Source organism: Octopus bimaculoides, chromosome 1, assembly GCF_046866305.1.
Source record: "Octopus bimaculoides isolate indiv1 chromosome 1, ASM4686630v1, whole genome shotgun sequence".
NCBI classification, from domain to species: Eukaryota; Metazoa; Mollusca; class Cephalopoda; order Octopoda; family Octopodidae; genus Octopus; species Octopus bimaculoides.
Window position 1 is genome coordinate 9,719,439 of NC_142928.1, and position 16,815 is coordinate 9,736,253.

General features: G+C 38.6%; 1 protein-coding gene across 8 annotated transcripts in view; it reads right to left on the reverse strand.

The window, feature by feature from the left end:
- The window catches only part of LOC106874195 (serine/threonine-protein kinase A-Raf), a 79,325-nt gene that overhangs the window by 34,400 nt on the left and 28,110 nt on the right, over positions 1-16,815 (reverse strand). For all 8 annotated transcript variants that reach the window (XM_089348406.1, XM_089348412.1, XM_089348394.1 and 5 more), the window contains exons 3-5: positions 8,184-8,414; positions 4,836-4,945; positions 994-1,102 (exon numbers count right to left, since the gene is read on the reverse strand). In XM_089348406.1, the coding sequence (XP_089204532.1) occupies positions 994-1,102; positions 4,836-4,945; positions 8,184-8,414 (450 nt within the window). The remainder of the gene's footprint in view (positions 1-993; positions 1,103-4,835; positions 4,946-8,183; positions 8,415-16,815) is intronic.

Sequence of the window (16,815 nt, forward strand, 5' to 3'; positions counted from 1 at the left end):
TGCTTCTTGATTTAATTAGGTCTGAAAACACTGTGGAGTTGACAGCTTGTGACATGTAACAAAATAGGCCTTAGAGGTATAGATATATATATAAAATTGCTCCCACCCAAGATTTCTTTCCAAGAACCTGAACAAAAAAAAAAAAATAACCAATTGGTATACCGTGGTCACTAAGTAATTTGAAAATGATACGACACCACAAATGTGGCTAATTATTAATTTAGGCCAATTAGACAAGATTACAACAAGTTTGTTGATCATTCAAATTGTCATATTTCCAAAAATATTCATCCAAATATCACAAATGAAATATGAAAATGTTTCTTTTTGGATGCTCTCTATGAAAAAGTACAGCAGAAATCACATTGAAATATTCTCCAAGATTCATAGAGATAACTAATTATACAGTGAAATGCTGATACAATATAAACTTCTAATGCTTCAAGTAGCTGATAAGGAGATAACCTGTTCAAATGGCATTCAATAGATGGTAGTTGTATGATGATCAGTTGCTCTCTGCAACCTAAGATGAAACATTTACATTTGTCAAGTAGCTGACCTTAACCACAATACATGTTTTGCAAAAACAAACAAAAAAAAAAACAAAAAAAAAATAACAAGCATTGTGGTTAAAGGTTCTTAAACAATAGGTACTTTACACGAGTGTTGCTTTTGTCCAGCAAACTGGTAATGCAAGCTGCTGCCATATTCTCAGATGGCCAACCACAACCTGATAATTTCTTACTTCAATTATTGCCAAGTTAAAATTATAAAATACTGAAGTTGTAGAATGTTGAACCTTAGAGTAGCTAATTATTCTAGTTTATATTCAGATCCGACAGAAGTTAAACTCGCCTTTGATTCAAGGTTAATTAAATAGGTTGCAGTAATACATTGGATGTCATTTTAATTAACACACCTTTCAAAAACAAACGTGCTATCTTGCACCAATGTGAGATTTCATTATTAGAAAATATGCAAATAAATACTTACATAGTTGTGGCATAAAGGCTTATCAGTGGGGAGATGTTGGCTGATAAATTCAACAGAAAGTTCCTCAGCTGCCAGCATTGAGAGATCAACATCCCAGGGAATAAATTTCCTGAAGAAAAACAGATTATCATAAGTCTCGAAAGCTGAATGAATATGAAAAATTAGGAGATGCATGATTTCTCTTTATCCCTTTTTGTCTTTCATCTTTTGGAGGTTAATGATAAAGTAGTGAGCTGTCAGACTGAATATCTTGCAGTATTTCTTCTGGTTTTCGGCAGCTGTGGCGATGATGATGATGATCATCATCATTTAACCTCTCTTTGTGGGTGGTATGGGTGGGATGGTTTGACAGGAGCTGGAAAAGTCAGGGCTGCACCAAGCTCTGCTTGCTTTGGCAAGGTTTCTATGGCTAGATGCCCTTCCTAATGCCAACCACTTTACAGAGTGAGCTGGTGGGTGCTTTTTACCTGACACCAAGTAGCTTGCAAAACAAGACTTTTCAACTGAAGAGGGGGGGGGGGCAGTATTGAAGGAGGTGGCTTTGTGCCAAATGTTGAGAAGTTAAAGTATCAGCAGAGGGACAGAAATAGGTGTCTTGCAGTAGAGGGGTTATATTTCTACCTCCATAGGTGAGGGAGGGAGAGAGAGAGAGTGGTGGTAGTGGTGGGGGGTAAGATAGATAACATAGTAAAGATGTGATGGGGTGTACAGCCATGTTGAAGGGAGATGGATCAGGGATTGGATGGGTAAGTACACAAGATTGTGAAAGGAGAGTGGGAGAAGGAGGGGAGGCGTGTCAGGAAGACATGTTGTGAGGAAAAGATTGGACAGAGAGGTGTCTTTCAATCCTCTTTCCTGCCCTCAACCCCAATCCGCACTCCTTACTTGCACCTTCCTGGCAACACTTGATTGCATATATTACAACCTTTGTACCTTTCTTTCCTTTACGCATCTATGCTTTGATCCTTGTTACTTGTGAGTATACCCTGGCACTTCACCATCCCTCTCCTGCTCTCTCTCACACCCTTGCTGTTTCCTACTCTCTCTCTTCCCTCTGGTTGGGTAGCCACATATCTCTTCTACAGCCGCACACCTATTTCTGTCTACTCTCTCTCTCTTTTTCATCCTCTGACACAAGTTCCCCTCCTCAAATGCCCCCCTGCCCCTCTCAAAATTCCTTGTCTTGTGAGTTACGTAGTGACCCTGCCAGTGCTGGTGCCATGTAAAAAGCATCCAGTCCACACTGTAAAGTGGTTGGCATCTGGAAGGGCATCCAGCAGCTGTAAAAATCATGCTAAAAACTGTCCTCGCCTGTGCTAGTGCCACATATAAATCACTGAGTCCACTCTGCAGAGTGGTTAGTGTTAGGAAGGGCATCCAGTTGTAAAAACCCTGCCAAAACAGACAAAGTAGCATGGGGTAGTTTTTCTACCTGGCCCGTTCCTGTGAATTGTCCTACCCATGCATGCATGGAAGATGGACATCAAACGATGATGATGATGATGATGATGATACTCTGTGCAGGAAGGTTCATGAGGAAGAGTAGGAGACAGAGGGAGGGGAATACAGTGAGTGGTGAACACAGATGGCAAGAAGGAGGAGAAGTTAGGAAGATGGGCTGTGGGTGGGGGGAGAAGTTTGACAGGACAAATTGTGTGTGTGTGTGTGGGGGGGGGCATGGATATAAAGGACATGTCTTCATGGCATCGATTTTACTTAGCTGGGTGGGTCTTCCTAATCAGAACAACTCACCAATTGTCTGACTCCTTTACTATCTCCTCTCTGTGAAGCCCAACATCTATTTTCCATCATTTCATCCCATCCCATCTTCCTCTTCCACATTTAGTGATCAGCACTTCTTTATGCAGTTGTCATCATTCATACACATCACATGATGATGATGATGACACATCACATGACCATAATAGTGCAGTTTTCTCTCTTGCCTCTTCTACCCAATTTCTCTCTCAAAACATTTACACTTTGTCATACAGGCACACTGACATTGCACATCCAGTGGAGCAGACTGGCTTTATTTTCTTCAAGCCTTCACATGTCCTCTGCATTCAAAGCTCATGTTTCACATGTAGCATAGCTGTTTATGTACAGGCATCATACAATCTGCTTTTCACTCTTATTAAGACTTTGGTTTTAGCTAAATTGGCTCTAAGGCCCTTTGATTCTAGACCTTGCTTCCATACCTGAAACTTCTTCTCTAGTTCTGCTAGTGACTCTGCTATTAAAGCAAGGTCATCAGCATAGAGGAGCTCCCAGGGACATCCTGTCTTGAATTCCTGTTATTGCCTGGAGGACTACGATGAATAAGAGGGGGCTGGAATTTCTACACCTCTTCTGTATCAAGCAGGGATATTTCCCTGAAGAGATTAATAATTTGTCTGCTTTCCTACTTACTAGTACTTTGGTCTTTGCCAAATTAACTCTAAGGCCCTTTAATTCCAGGCTTTGCTTTTACACCTGAAAGTTCTCTAATTCCACAGGAGATTCAGCTACAAGAACAAGATCATTACCAAAGAAGAGCTCTTGTATGCAAACAGTCTTCAACTCATCTGTTATGGCCGAGAGGATTATGATAAGATGTGGCTGATAACTGAGTCCTGATGGACTCCTATCTCTATACTAAATTTGTTGCTCTACTCATTGCTGACTTTCACCCTACTGACAGCATCCTTGTACATGGCTTGAGCAGCTCTCACCAACCATTCATCTACACCTTGCTTCCATAACAACCACCAGATGAGAGACAGTGAGGGGCCTTGTCAAAAGCTTCCTTCTTTCATGTCAACAAATGCTAAGTATAGCAATGTATTTTTAGCTGAATGCTTCTCCTGCAGGTGCCTTGCTAGGAATATAGCATCAACAGTGTTTCTCCTTGGTACAAAACCAAACTACATTTCATCAAGTTTTTCTTAATTAGTTGTGCTCTGATATTTTCTCTAATTTTCTTGACATGGTTCAACAATTTGACATCTCTGTAATTACTTCTGTTAAAGGCATCTTCCTTCCCTTTGTAGCAGCTGACTATAACGCTGCTACACTAGTGGTTAGGTATGATACCTTCCTGGACAACCTGATTGACTACACAGGTGCCTAGGTCATATCCCACTCCACCAAATATCCTGTCAGGCTAGGAGCTTCCCCTTTCTTCATATCCTTAATTACTATATTTATTATGCTGCTTTCAACATGGATAGCTGATCCCTCAGTTGGTCCACAATGAGGAGATCCTCCTCCTCCCCCTCCTCTCATACCTTCTCCACATTTAGCAGCCTTTCATAGTTGTACTTCCATGCTTCTTTCTATGTAGAATCACTGATTAATATATAGTTTAACTCCCGGTCACCCAAAAAAAGTGTGTGGGGGGGGGGGGACCTAATAGGTGTAAAAAAAATGTGTAGAAAATGAATATGAAAACAAAAATGTACACAAACGAACGGGGGGGGGGGGGACTTTAAGAAATTCACAAGATCCGATTTTTCCCTCATAGCTTTCAGGAAAATGGATGTCTTTTAATGAAATTTTACAGAAACACCTTTCAAACAACATAGATTATGATTATAAAGAAATTTATGAAAAAATGTTTTTTGAGGAGGAGGGGGAAGAGGACTGTTGGAAAATTCACACTATCTGTTTTCTAATGATGATGATTATATCAATTATACCTCTACCTTGTGTTTATGTTAGAAATTATCATTACTATTGTAAATTTTGGAATATTTGCAAAGTAACAATCATATTGCATTATATTGTGACAAGATATGTAAATATATATCATATAACTTTAAGGTGTAGAATGTTTTCTTAAAAAAAAAAAAAAATCTAACCTGGGCCATGGCTTTTGTATAAATACCAGACATCTGTCAGGTTCAAAGTCACGCAACTTCATAGCTTTAGCAAGACTTCCTTTCAAGGTTACTCCTGGTTTTACATGAACCTATAACAAATGTTGAAGAAAAAAAAAAATCAATAGGTCAGATGAGTAATCATTCAACAAAATGGTTACAACATGTGAAGGTTATTGTTGATAAAGCATTCAACACATTAGTTTAATAAATAAACATGTTCAACCTCAAAAACATTATAATTAACTCGTGATCAAATTATCAATGATTATTACAAAGCTTATTACAACTAAGATTATTCTGTTGTCCCCCACTCTTTGAAGTTTATTATTATCCAAGACCTATTGGTAATATGGCCAAGTAAGTTATATTATCATTCAAAATTTATTGAATTAGAGAGAGATATGCAACTAATTCTATTTTCATTCGGATAACTTCACTACCACTTGTGAAAAGATAAATGGACACAATACACTCTATAAAGTGACTGGCAAATGGAGACAATGAGAAGGTCCATAGTTTAGTCTTACTGAGGACATAACCATGTTTCTAGTGCTGGTGTCACCATAAAATATATCAACTACAATCTATAAAGTGGTCGGTGTTTGGAAGAGCATCCAGCTACAGAAATCATGCCAAAATTTAAACATTGGTGAAATGTGGTCCCCTGATCCATCTAGGAAAACAATAATTCTGAATATGAAGTGACTTGGACTGCGATGACCTGTCCAACCCATGCTGGTATGGAAAGAACAGACGATAATGCTTTATTTTTTGTTCTAGTAGCAGACTGATAAAAATTCATTAAAATACTAAAGCATAGTTTTGTATTATATCATTAGCAGTAGTATAATTGATAGTGGTTGGTATTAGGAAGGGCATCCAGCCATAGAAACCATGCCAAAACAGACAACAGGAGCCTGGTGCAGCTCTCCGGCTTGTCAACTCTTGTCAAACTGTCCAACCCATGCCAGCATGGAAAACAGATGTTTGATGATGATGATGAGATAATATCAGCAATATTTTCCAATCACTTTTATAAACTATTTTATTGCTCAAGGGATTATTTAATCTGAGATAAAGGCAACCTTTCATTACTCTGAACATACAAACAATTCTTTGGATTAAATGTCTATAATTCAAAGTTGTTGTAGCTAAGATTAAACTGTTTTGTATTATTAGCCTCAGTCACTTCAGAAGATCTACAAATGCATAGGACATTATGTTATATGCCACACACACACACACACACACAAATACTGAACAATGAGAACGAGTGCTCAACACTGCATTTGTGAATAAATACTCTTTATTTGTGGGTTGACAAAGCAACCAATGGTTTCATGTGAAGGATCTTCACAACTACTTAAGAATGCCACATGAAAGTGTTGGTACTCATCTCCATTTTGGAGGAGGATACATGAGGTTGTATGTATGCATATATGATAGATCCTGTTACCTAGGTGACCAAGTGTATGCTCTGAAAGTGTAGCTGCTAGAATAAGAATAGATTGGGCAAAGTTCAGAGAGCTTCTACCTCTGTTGGTGACAAAGGGCTTCTCCCTCAGAGTGAAAGGCAGATTGTATGAACCCTGTGTGCAAACAGCCATGCTACTTGGCAGTGAAACATGGGCTGTGATCACTGGGGACAAGCCAGGAACTTTTCAGCACCCACTTGTGTGTGTGTGTGTGTGTGTGAGAATGCATGCATATACACACACAAACACATCATGCAAACATTTGCAGTAACTTTTTTTCTACTAAAGTATGATAGCTGCAGCCATTTTATGCTAGGCTGAGATCTCTTATAAAGGAATATATTTTTTTGAAGTGACTCATTTCAGCTTTATAATCTGCTTCATGTGTAGCAGATTGTGTTTTTGTATGACATCGTAGGTCCTTGACAAATCCTTTCTTAACAACTTTGGATAAGAACATCACCATTAATTCAGGCTCAATCTGGGACTGTGTAAATCATTGAAACATAAATGTAAATGCAAGCCCTAACGATGAGGATAATAGCCTGGAAAATCAGAACCTTAATGCTTAGAAAGTACGAAGAAATAGAGTCTCTCCATAAGAACAGCATTTCTAATGTAGTTGTTGTTAATCATCATTATTATCATCAACATTTAATGTCTGTTTGGAATCGGCAAGGCCAGGGGCCACGGTGGATTTCATAGCCGGTTTTGGCTTGGTTTCAACAGCTGGATGCCCTTCCTAACGCCAATCACTTTACAGAGTGTACTGGGTGCTTTCTATGATTTTATGTGGCACCAGCATCCACACCAATGCTTTTTTATGTGGTACTTTGGTTTTAGGATATCAATTCTGTTGTGGCTGGCAGGTCTTATTAATAATTACATTCTTTGGGAAAAGAAATAAAAAAGCAAAATAAAAAGAATTTAGAGATAAAACATCTGCAATCCAACTAATAGATGTATAAAAGTCATGGCATAAATATAAATCCATTTGCTTTTTAAACTTTTTTCTTTCATTTGCATCTGGTGCACAAATCAAGAAAATGAATTTGTATTTTAAAACTTGAACATTTTAAAAATTGTTTGTTAAATGGAGAATTGCTTAAAAGTATGGAGGTCTGAAAGATATTCCATTAGTGAAATCCTTGACAAACTACACCCCAGACAAGTTTCATCTTTAGTTCATTACATGGACAAAGTTAATATTCTAGTGTCTCAGTTCACTCGTTCATTTTCATTTACAATGAAAAATTATTATCTTGACAAAGCATTATATTAACATGTGATACTTTTCCACATATTACAAAGTGATCATAAGATATTTCATTTCTCTTTCTCTCCAACATAGAATTTATTCAAATCTATTGAACACTTTATAACCTCATCACGTACCATATTTTTGAAAGGTGACAGAATTAATGTAATATTAGCCACTCTATCTAATACACCTATTATCTACAGTTCATTTTGTATGTTTTATGACTAATACAGTAGTTGCTTGAATGTAGATTTCTTCCAACATATAACTCTTTCCCCAACTTCATTTCTTCCTTTACAGTAAAATCCATTGTGAGATAATGTCGGAGCAGTATTAATTTGATTCAAATAAATTTGAAAAACATTTAGCACTTTTTAAAAGTTGCACTAATATATGAGACAAATTGTTTTGTGAAAGAAAAGAATGAGAGAAACTAAATTAGCAATATGTGTTTTATATTATTAATCCCTCTTACATTTCATAAATGTAAAACCTTTATCTCTTCAGCACATTGTGTGAAACTAACAGAACCTCCTTGAAGTAGCAGTGTATTATATCTTTATTATGAGACCAAAAAAAAAGTTGACTTACCCGAGTGAATTGTGCATTAGGGAGTAATACCTTTATAGTAGATCTGACAGGAGATTTCAATGGGAGCTTTGGACTAGACGTGGAACTATTTGTAGGTGAAGGTAACTTTTCTTCTTCTTCTTCATCATCATCTTCATCTTCAGTTTCACTTGACGGAATAATCACTTTATCTAACAGCTGCTGCTCTTTTAATTGGAAATCATGAATTTTGTTTGTAAGTTGTTCATATTCCTACATGAAAAAATTGAATTAATCTATTAAAATGAGCAAAACTGAAAAGGACAAGTCATGAAAATCAGAGGAAAAGTTACAGCACAACTGATTAGGAAAAACATTAGCTTAGATTAGCAGATGCACCCAACATTGCCCAGGAGGGGGAATATACAAACACAAATTTATACAAGTTTATATATCACAGCCATTTAATGTCCATTTCCATACTGGAATGGGCTGAATGGTTCCACAGGAGCTGGCAAGGCAGAGGACCAAGCTGTAATGTCTACTTTGGCATGGTTTCTATGGCATTACCCTTCCTAATACCAACCAGCTCACAGAGGGTACTTTTTACATAGCATTGGTACCAGTAAAGTCACCAGGTAACTAACAAGATAAGACCTCTAAACTGAGAGGGTAAAATGCTGAGGGAGGTGGCTTTATGTCAGGTAACAAGAGGTTAAAGTATGAACGGAGGACAGGAACAGATGTCTTGTAAGGGAGGAAGTACATGGTTACCTCAGTTGGAAAAGAGAAAGATAGTGGTGAAGAGGTGTCAGAGCATACCCTCAAGTTATAAGAAGATGAATATAAGTGGTATAGAGGATTAAGTAAAGTGAGTGGGTAGGTTCATGAAAGTAGCAGATGGTTAGAGATGGGGATGGAGAGGAGCAGAGTAAATGGTGAATATGGCTGAAGGCATGGCCAATTATAAATATCAGTTTAGCAGGGAAGGTGGAAGTACAGATAATTGAAGTGTGTGGAGTGGCAGGGACAAAGTCAAAGGTACATAGGGTTGAAAAAAAGAGGAAGATGAACAGAGGTAACAGTGGAGGAGCTATGGCAAATTAAGAGGGTTAGGGTGAGGGAAAAAAGAGAGGCGAACGGAGAATTCAATGAAAAGAATGAAGTGATATGGAAGGACACTGACAACACATGAGACAAAGGAAGTGCTTCAAGAGAGGGTGAGAAGGAGAGAGAAATAGGTGCAGTTCTGCTCTCACCAACATTTCACATCCACTCTTCTATGCTCACATGAGTCAGATTTTCAATGGCCGGATGCCATTCCTATTGTCAACCCTAACCCTGTTTCCAAGTAATATTTCCCTATGACCAGATATTTTTACAGGAGATTGAAATGTGGAATGCTGCTTGTATGACAGTCATGCATGGCTACAACTATCACGCAAAGTCAAGGTAAGAGACAGTAACAATATACACGATAAGCTTCTTTCAGTTTCCATCTACCAAATCCACTTACAGGGCTTTGAAAGGCTCAAGGCAATAAAAGAAGATACTTGCCCAAGGTATCACACAGTGGGACTGAAACAGAAACCATGTGGCTGGAATGCAAATTTCTTACCACACAACCATGAGTGCTATATATATCACCTGACTACTGGATGTTGCTATACACATCATTGGTCACAATGCATTTCCAACTCTTTCTTGATGGAACTCTTCCTTTCCATCTTGGCACAAGCCATTTAACTAAATCATATTCCCATTATCATGGTAACCTCCAAGTGGTCCTTTCTGAGCTCTTGGGTACCACCTGACAACTCTTAAGAGTTCACCCACCTGTTTTTTTCTAATGCATTTTGCAACAACTCTACTCCAATGGAATTAGTGTCAATGGTTCCAATATGATTCCAACCGGAATCACCACTAAAGATGCTTAAAATATCTGACAGCATACAACCTAGTCATCTATATAGTTATAATCAGGTGATACTAGAAGGTGTCATTCCCCCGATGACTGATGTAGCAGCATTATAATTAGCTGTTACAAGAATAAAGGAGAGGCCTTAGAATTACTGGAGCAGGTCATGAAAATTCCAAAGAGAGTTATGGCCTAACCAGCTTCGGGCAGCTTTTAAGCTAGCTCCTGTGGAGGCCTCTTTTTATTGGCTCTAGATCCCAATAATGACATTTCCTGCATAGAGTACATATTAAATTTTATTAAACTTGACTAATATTTTTTCAAGCAATGAACAATTTTTGTCAAAACAATATAATATGTGGACTTGGACTTATTGCAAAGCTTCATAACATTTTTTGTCTTCCCATTCGGAAGGGGGGGGGGGGGGTCAGTACAATTTTTTTTCTGCCTAACATTTCTCTCTCTCTCTCTCTCTGTTGATTGTCTGCAACCATCGCCACAAATACCATACACACACCATTCAGACTTCTCATGCCACCACCATCAACACCTTTGACTTCACTGCCTTCCCCTCCACCACCATCACCACTGTCTTTCACATCCCTTACTATCACTGTCATGCTTGACTGCCTCAGCTACCACCACCACCACCACCACCTCTGCCTCTATCACAACCACAGCTCATACTATTACTCTCACCCCATTACCATCTCCACTGTCAATCTACTTCTGCCCTCACCTTCTCTATGCCTACTATTACTCTCACCCCAGCAAGAGGAGTAGAAGAAGTGTCATTGAATAGTGAGAGGGGGTGTCAAAGTGTGGCACACTGACACACATTATTATTATTATTATTATTATTATTATTATTATAGATTAATGCGGAACAGAATTAGACTAGATGAAATGCAGTTTGGTTTTGTGCAATAATGAATTCCAATGATGCCATCTTCCTAGTAAGACAACTTCAGAAGTCGCTAAATGTAAACCATTTTATTTGACATTCCTTGACCTGGAGAAAGCCTTTGAGACCCAGTGGTCTCTAAGGAAGCTAGGAGTAGACAAGTGGCTTGTGAAAGCTGTACATGCCATGTAGTGGGGTGTTGCCAGTAAGGTGCAAGTCAACCATGAGTACTACAAGTAGTTCACAAGGGACTGATACTCAACAAAGTCGTCCTACAAGCAATAACAGAGGAATTTTAAGATTGGGTTGCCCTCGGGAACTACTATATGCTGATGACATTGTTCTAATAGCAGGATCTGTAATGAAATGGGAAAAGAAATTCTATGAGAAGGCAAAACCTGGAATCAAAGAGCCTTAAAATCCATCTAGCAAAGGCCAAATATGTGGTTAGCAAGAAAATGGATAGGACTCTCTTCCTATCAGGTAGATGACCCTCTTTGATAAGTAGGAAAGGTGTAGGCAGGAATTCTATAGTGTGCTCAGTGCAAGCTTTGAATACACAAGAGATACAGTAGAGAAAATAATCTTTGTATGCAAATGAGCAATAAGCACTAAGGGCATACAGGAAGTAGATTTTCTCAAGTATTTAAGGGGTTTTCTAGAGGTAGTAGATAGTTTCTGTTACCTAGGTGATCTAATTAGCAGTGGAGGAGGATATTTTGAAAATATAGTGAATAGAATACGAATGGGGGTGGGGTCAAAGTGCTATTACCTCAGTTGGCAACAAAAGGTCTCTCTCTCTCATTCTCTCAGAATGAAAGGCAGATCGTATGATGCTTGCATATCAACATTAATGCCACATAGTAGTGATATGTTAGCTCTGAATGCAGAGGACATGTGAAGACTAGAGAGGAATGAAACTAGTGTGTTCCTTTGAGAGAGCAACGTGAGTGTGGATATATAAAACAAAAGGCAAATGGGTTGAGAGAAATATCAAGCGCAAGTGGAATCAGATGTAGCATCTAAGAGAGAAGACTGAGACAGTTTGGTTGTGTGATGTGTCTGAATGAGGACAAGTGTATATAAAGAAGTGGCCATCCCTTCAAGTGGACGGAACTTGTGGAAGAAGGTGATGCAGAAAGACATGGACTGAAGCAGTGAAGGCTGATTTCAAGATATTGAGCCTCATAGTGATTCAAGAAGACCCATCCATTGCACCCAAGCAGTTCCCCTACATCACATATTCCTAACACTCAAACCTCCATTATTTTTCTAATTATGGCACGACTCAACTGCTGTAATCATGAGAGCAGAAACGGCACATAGTTAATCCCTTTTTGCACTACCATACTACTTTCCACTGATTATCCCCCTTTTCTGTGCCTTCAGTTATTTCTTTTTCTTCTGAGGTATCCTATAACCTCATCTTTAACACTTCTTTCTGCTCTCAGGTCTCCACCATCTTTGTTGCTCTATTTACTACAGCCATTCTCAGATGCCGCTTACCTCCATCTCTTCCCTCTCCACTCTCACTTCCTCTACATCTCCCTACTCTCTCATCTACCCTCAAATTTATAATACTGCTACTCTCTACACCTCCTCACTCCATACTGTACACCTTCACTCTTGTTCATCACTCATTCATCTTTAACCCCATCTCTAACCATGTCAATCTCTTATGAAATTACCTACCCTTTCCTACCCCATTTGACCCACTGTTTATACTCTCCTTCTTATACTTTGACAGTATGCTCTGGCACCTTGTCACCAACATTTTTGTCTTCTTTCTAGCTACCCTCACATAGTGTAGGAAAGCCATATATATCTCTTCTATAGCAAAACGTGTTTGACACCTCTATCATACCTTAGACTTCAACACCTGACACAAAGCCACTTCCCTCTCTCTCAAATACACTCCCAAGGATGTTTTCCTGGTATAAAGCTGTCTTCCTTTATACCAGAGTTTCCCAACGTGAGGGATTTTCAACTGTTGAGTGAATGATGAGCAACCGAACAGAAAATGGTGGGTGATATAGAATTTTGAGTATTAAGATATTTTCACATATGCAACCCCAAAAAATATTCAAAGGAGATATGCAAAGAATCTGTATAAAAAAAAAGAGGAAAAAAAAAAAGAAACAAGAGGTTAATGGGGAAAAAATGGGCCACATTCCTGAATAAGAAATAAGTATCTTTGCAAACAGAGAATATTTTGGTATATACTACAATTTTGAGAAGGATCATTAACATTTAAAGAATTCTTTGGATGAAATAACATTTTGTTTTTCAATATAAGTTAGATAAGGGAAGGCCACAAACAACTTTTGCCAATAAAATTAAGAAGTGACCTTGGGATAAACTTGCCAGTACCAAGTGATCACACAAAATTGATGCAGGCAATGAGCTAGGAAGGTATGGATGACAATGCCAGACAAAATATGAGAACTGCAAGATGGGACCGACCTGTTCACAGCTCAATGCACATGCTCATGTAAACAGACAGCCACATGAAGTTGCTGGATTGTATTGATTGCCAAGTGATTGCAACACTCGTGTTTTTGCATTTGGGGAGTATAGAAAATGGATGTCGAGTAACAAAACTTTTTTCTGTATTGTACAATTTTTAAACATTCCAATGTCTCCATTTACGAAAATTTGTTGTCAATACAGTAATAAAGGATTATTATTCTCGTCAGAATAGTCAATTGCCTATGTGTCTTATATGCAACCAAACTTTAAGCAACAAAGCCATGAAGGCTTCATGTTTATAGTATCATTTATATTCCAAGCATCCTGACCTTTGTAATAATATTTCTTCAACCTTAAGACCTAATTCGGAAAGTGGAAAACGATCTTGGGATTTCAGAAAGATAATAGGATGATTGTGTCATACAATATTGTGTTACTGGTTGCAAAGGCCGATAAGCCCCCCACTGTAGGAGACACATTACTTTGACCTGTTATTGAAGAAGTTCTTTTGACTGTCACGCATAAAAAGCCCGACAGAATTCTCAATACAATTCCACTTAGAAATAACACAATTTCTCAACGTATACATGAAATGGCCACTGATGTCAAACATGAACTCATCTATATTCTTTAGAGTTCTGAATTTTCCATGCAAGTTGACGAATCAACAGTTGTGGCACATCAATACTTAATGATGATGTATGTTCATTTTTGCAATGAAAATATTCAACTTTGTGAGGAGATGCTGTTCACTGATCAATTGCTACTTGACTCAAAAGGTACATTGAACAATATTGTGCATCTATTTGATGGAACACCTGCTATGGTAGGTAGGTGTGTGTGTGTGGGAGGGGGTAGAGTAATTGAGTTGACAAAATGGGGTGGGGGGGACGGGACAGCTACAAGGTTACTTGGAAAGGGGAGAGTGGGTGATGAATAGTCACAAAAATGGCAAGTGGTAAAAGAGTGTGATGGAATATCTATAATGGGTAACTTAGAGGAGAAGGAGAGATGATTGGCAAAACAAGAGGCTAAGAATGAAGTCAGAAGAGATAAAAGGACAATAACCTGTGTTCTTAGGATTCAAGTTCATGCACGGAATTAAGTTCCTATTCACTGTAATGTGTCACCAATGCTTTACCCTCATCCATTAGCTCTGTTCCACTCTCCCATCATCATCATCGTTTAACGTCCGCTTTCCATGCTAGCATGGGTTGGACGACTTGACTGAGGACTGGTGAAACCGGAGTCAAGTCGTCCAACCCATGCTGGCATGGACAGCAGACGTTAAACGATGATGATGGGAGAGTGGAACAGAGCTAATGGATGAGGGTAAAGCATTGGTGACACATTATGCTTAAATAACTAGGGATAGCCAAAGTAAGTGCACCCCTGTATTGGATATCCCATCAGTCACTGCCTCACATTACTCCTTCACTGACATCTGTTTTAAGAAAATCAATGCAGCTAAACAAGGATTGTCTCCACTCGCATCTTGTCCTCTGAAAACTTCTCTTAACATACCCGATGGCAAGGTTCTAGGAGTTGATCATTCATCTACCTTGGCTCTACATTCACTACCCTAGGCCAGAGTAAAGTTGAGATAGATATCCGCATCAGCTGCACAAGCAGTGTATCCTGTCTTCTTCAAGGCTGCAAGTGCACATTCACTGACTGCTTCTTTACACCATCCAGCAGTACAGCTCTAAGATGTGGTCAATAAGAGTGCACTTATTGCATTTGACTACTTTCACTGAACCCTCTGCATTTGCACATTGGATTTTTATGTCAAGCCTAAAGTTATGTAAACATAACTTTGATAGGTTTCGGCCAGTAAAAGCCCAGGCCATGTCTAAATTAATAGCACCACCTGGTGAAGTCTTTTAGTCATATATGGGGCACCATGGCCCACTCTAGCAAAGAGTTATTATTGTTGGAGACATATCCGGGTGTAGGAGGTTGGTCCAGGATATTTTGAAAAAGTTTCCCTTTTTGAAGACTGGAACGACAGACTGGGAAAGAATATGATCATGAATGTAGCCTACATCAAGTGAGGTTCTCCAGAGCTTATTGGAACTTATCGGGACCTTCTACTGAGTTGTGCTTGATCTTATCTATTTCTGTTAGGATATCAGGTGCACCAAAAGTTATGTCAGATATGGTTAGTAGAGGGTTTACATCACTGATACTAGCCAGATCAACTGCATTAGCGTTACTGAAGACAGAGCAGTATTGTCTCTGCAGTATCTCGCACATGGATTTTGCATCATTATGTAGAGTGTTGTTCTCATCAACCAAAGGACCAACAGTGGAAACAGCGTCATTTTGGGATTGAGTTTTATTTTCTCAATGCCCCAATTCTCCTCAGCTGCTTTTTGTTTGTTAATGAAGGCCATCATGCTTTTTTGGAGGTTGTGTTTTTTTCGATTTGACTGATGCAATGGTAGTCAAATGGGTGCATTGCTGCTGGCAGTATTTAAGTTGGTTGATTTTCTTGTTAATTCTTTTTATTTTTCTGATAATTGCTCTTCTATTTCTAGGGATTCTGCACTTAGATTTGTAGACTGATCTTAATGGAGTGTGTTTGGTGCATATATTTGTCACAGTATCTACAAATGTCTGCCATGATGTGTTTATGTTTAAGGGGGTGTGTGCGTGCGTGAAGGCCCAATCCACTTGTGAAAGATCAAGACTGATCGCATCCCAGTCTGTGTTATAAAGATGCATAGTGTCAAATGGAGGGGCTGGAGAGATGTCCCTGGATTTGATCTTTGGGTGGTAGAATCTCAGATTGCAGAGAACCATGTCATGGTCTGAGAGTAGTGGTGTTTTTTTCCACTGCAATATTGAGGATAGTGTCAGTGTGGTTACTGAACACTAGGTCCAAGGTGTTTTTGTGACACCTTGTTGGTTCACGAATAAGTTGGGTTAGGAAAAACTCTTCTATGAAATCAAAAAGCAATTCGATTGCTTCCTTATCAGGGGTTGAAGTGGAAAAACCTGATTTCAAGCTCTTTGTGAACCAATCAAAATAGCTGGTTTTTACTTGCATATGAGTTGATTTAGTGTAAGTCCATATTGAAACTAAACCTTGTTAAAAGCTCCCAATAATTACAAGCAATTCTCTATCTTGTACGCCAATGTTCCAACACGTTTGCTGTTATATCAGAAATCTTTCATACTGCTTCCTTGACTACAAATATCTGTTGTTCATCTTCATCCATGTCCATCAACCACAAAGTATTATGTGCGACAGTTTTAGCTAACAAAACCCCCATCTTTTCTTCAAATGTAACTAACACTAAATTACAACAACTTGTTCTACAATCTTCAACACATCATAAGTGATATGAAAGTTGAAAAAAATAAATTCGTAGAAGGAA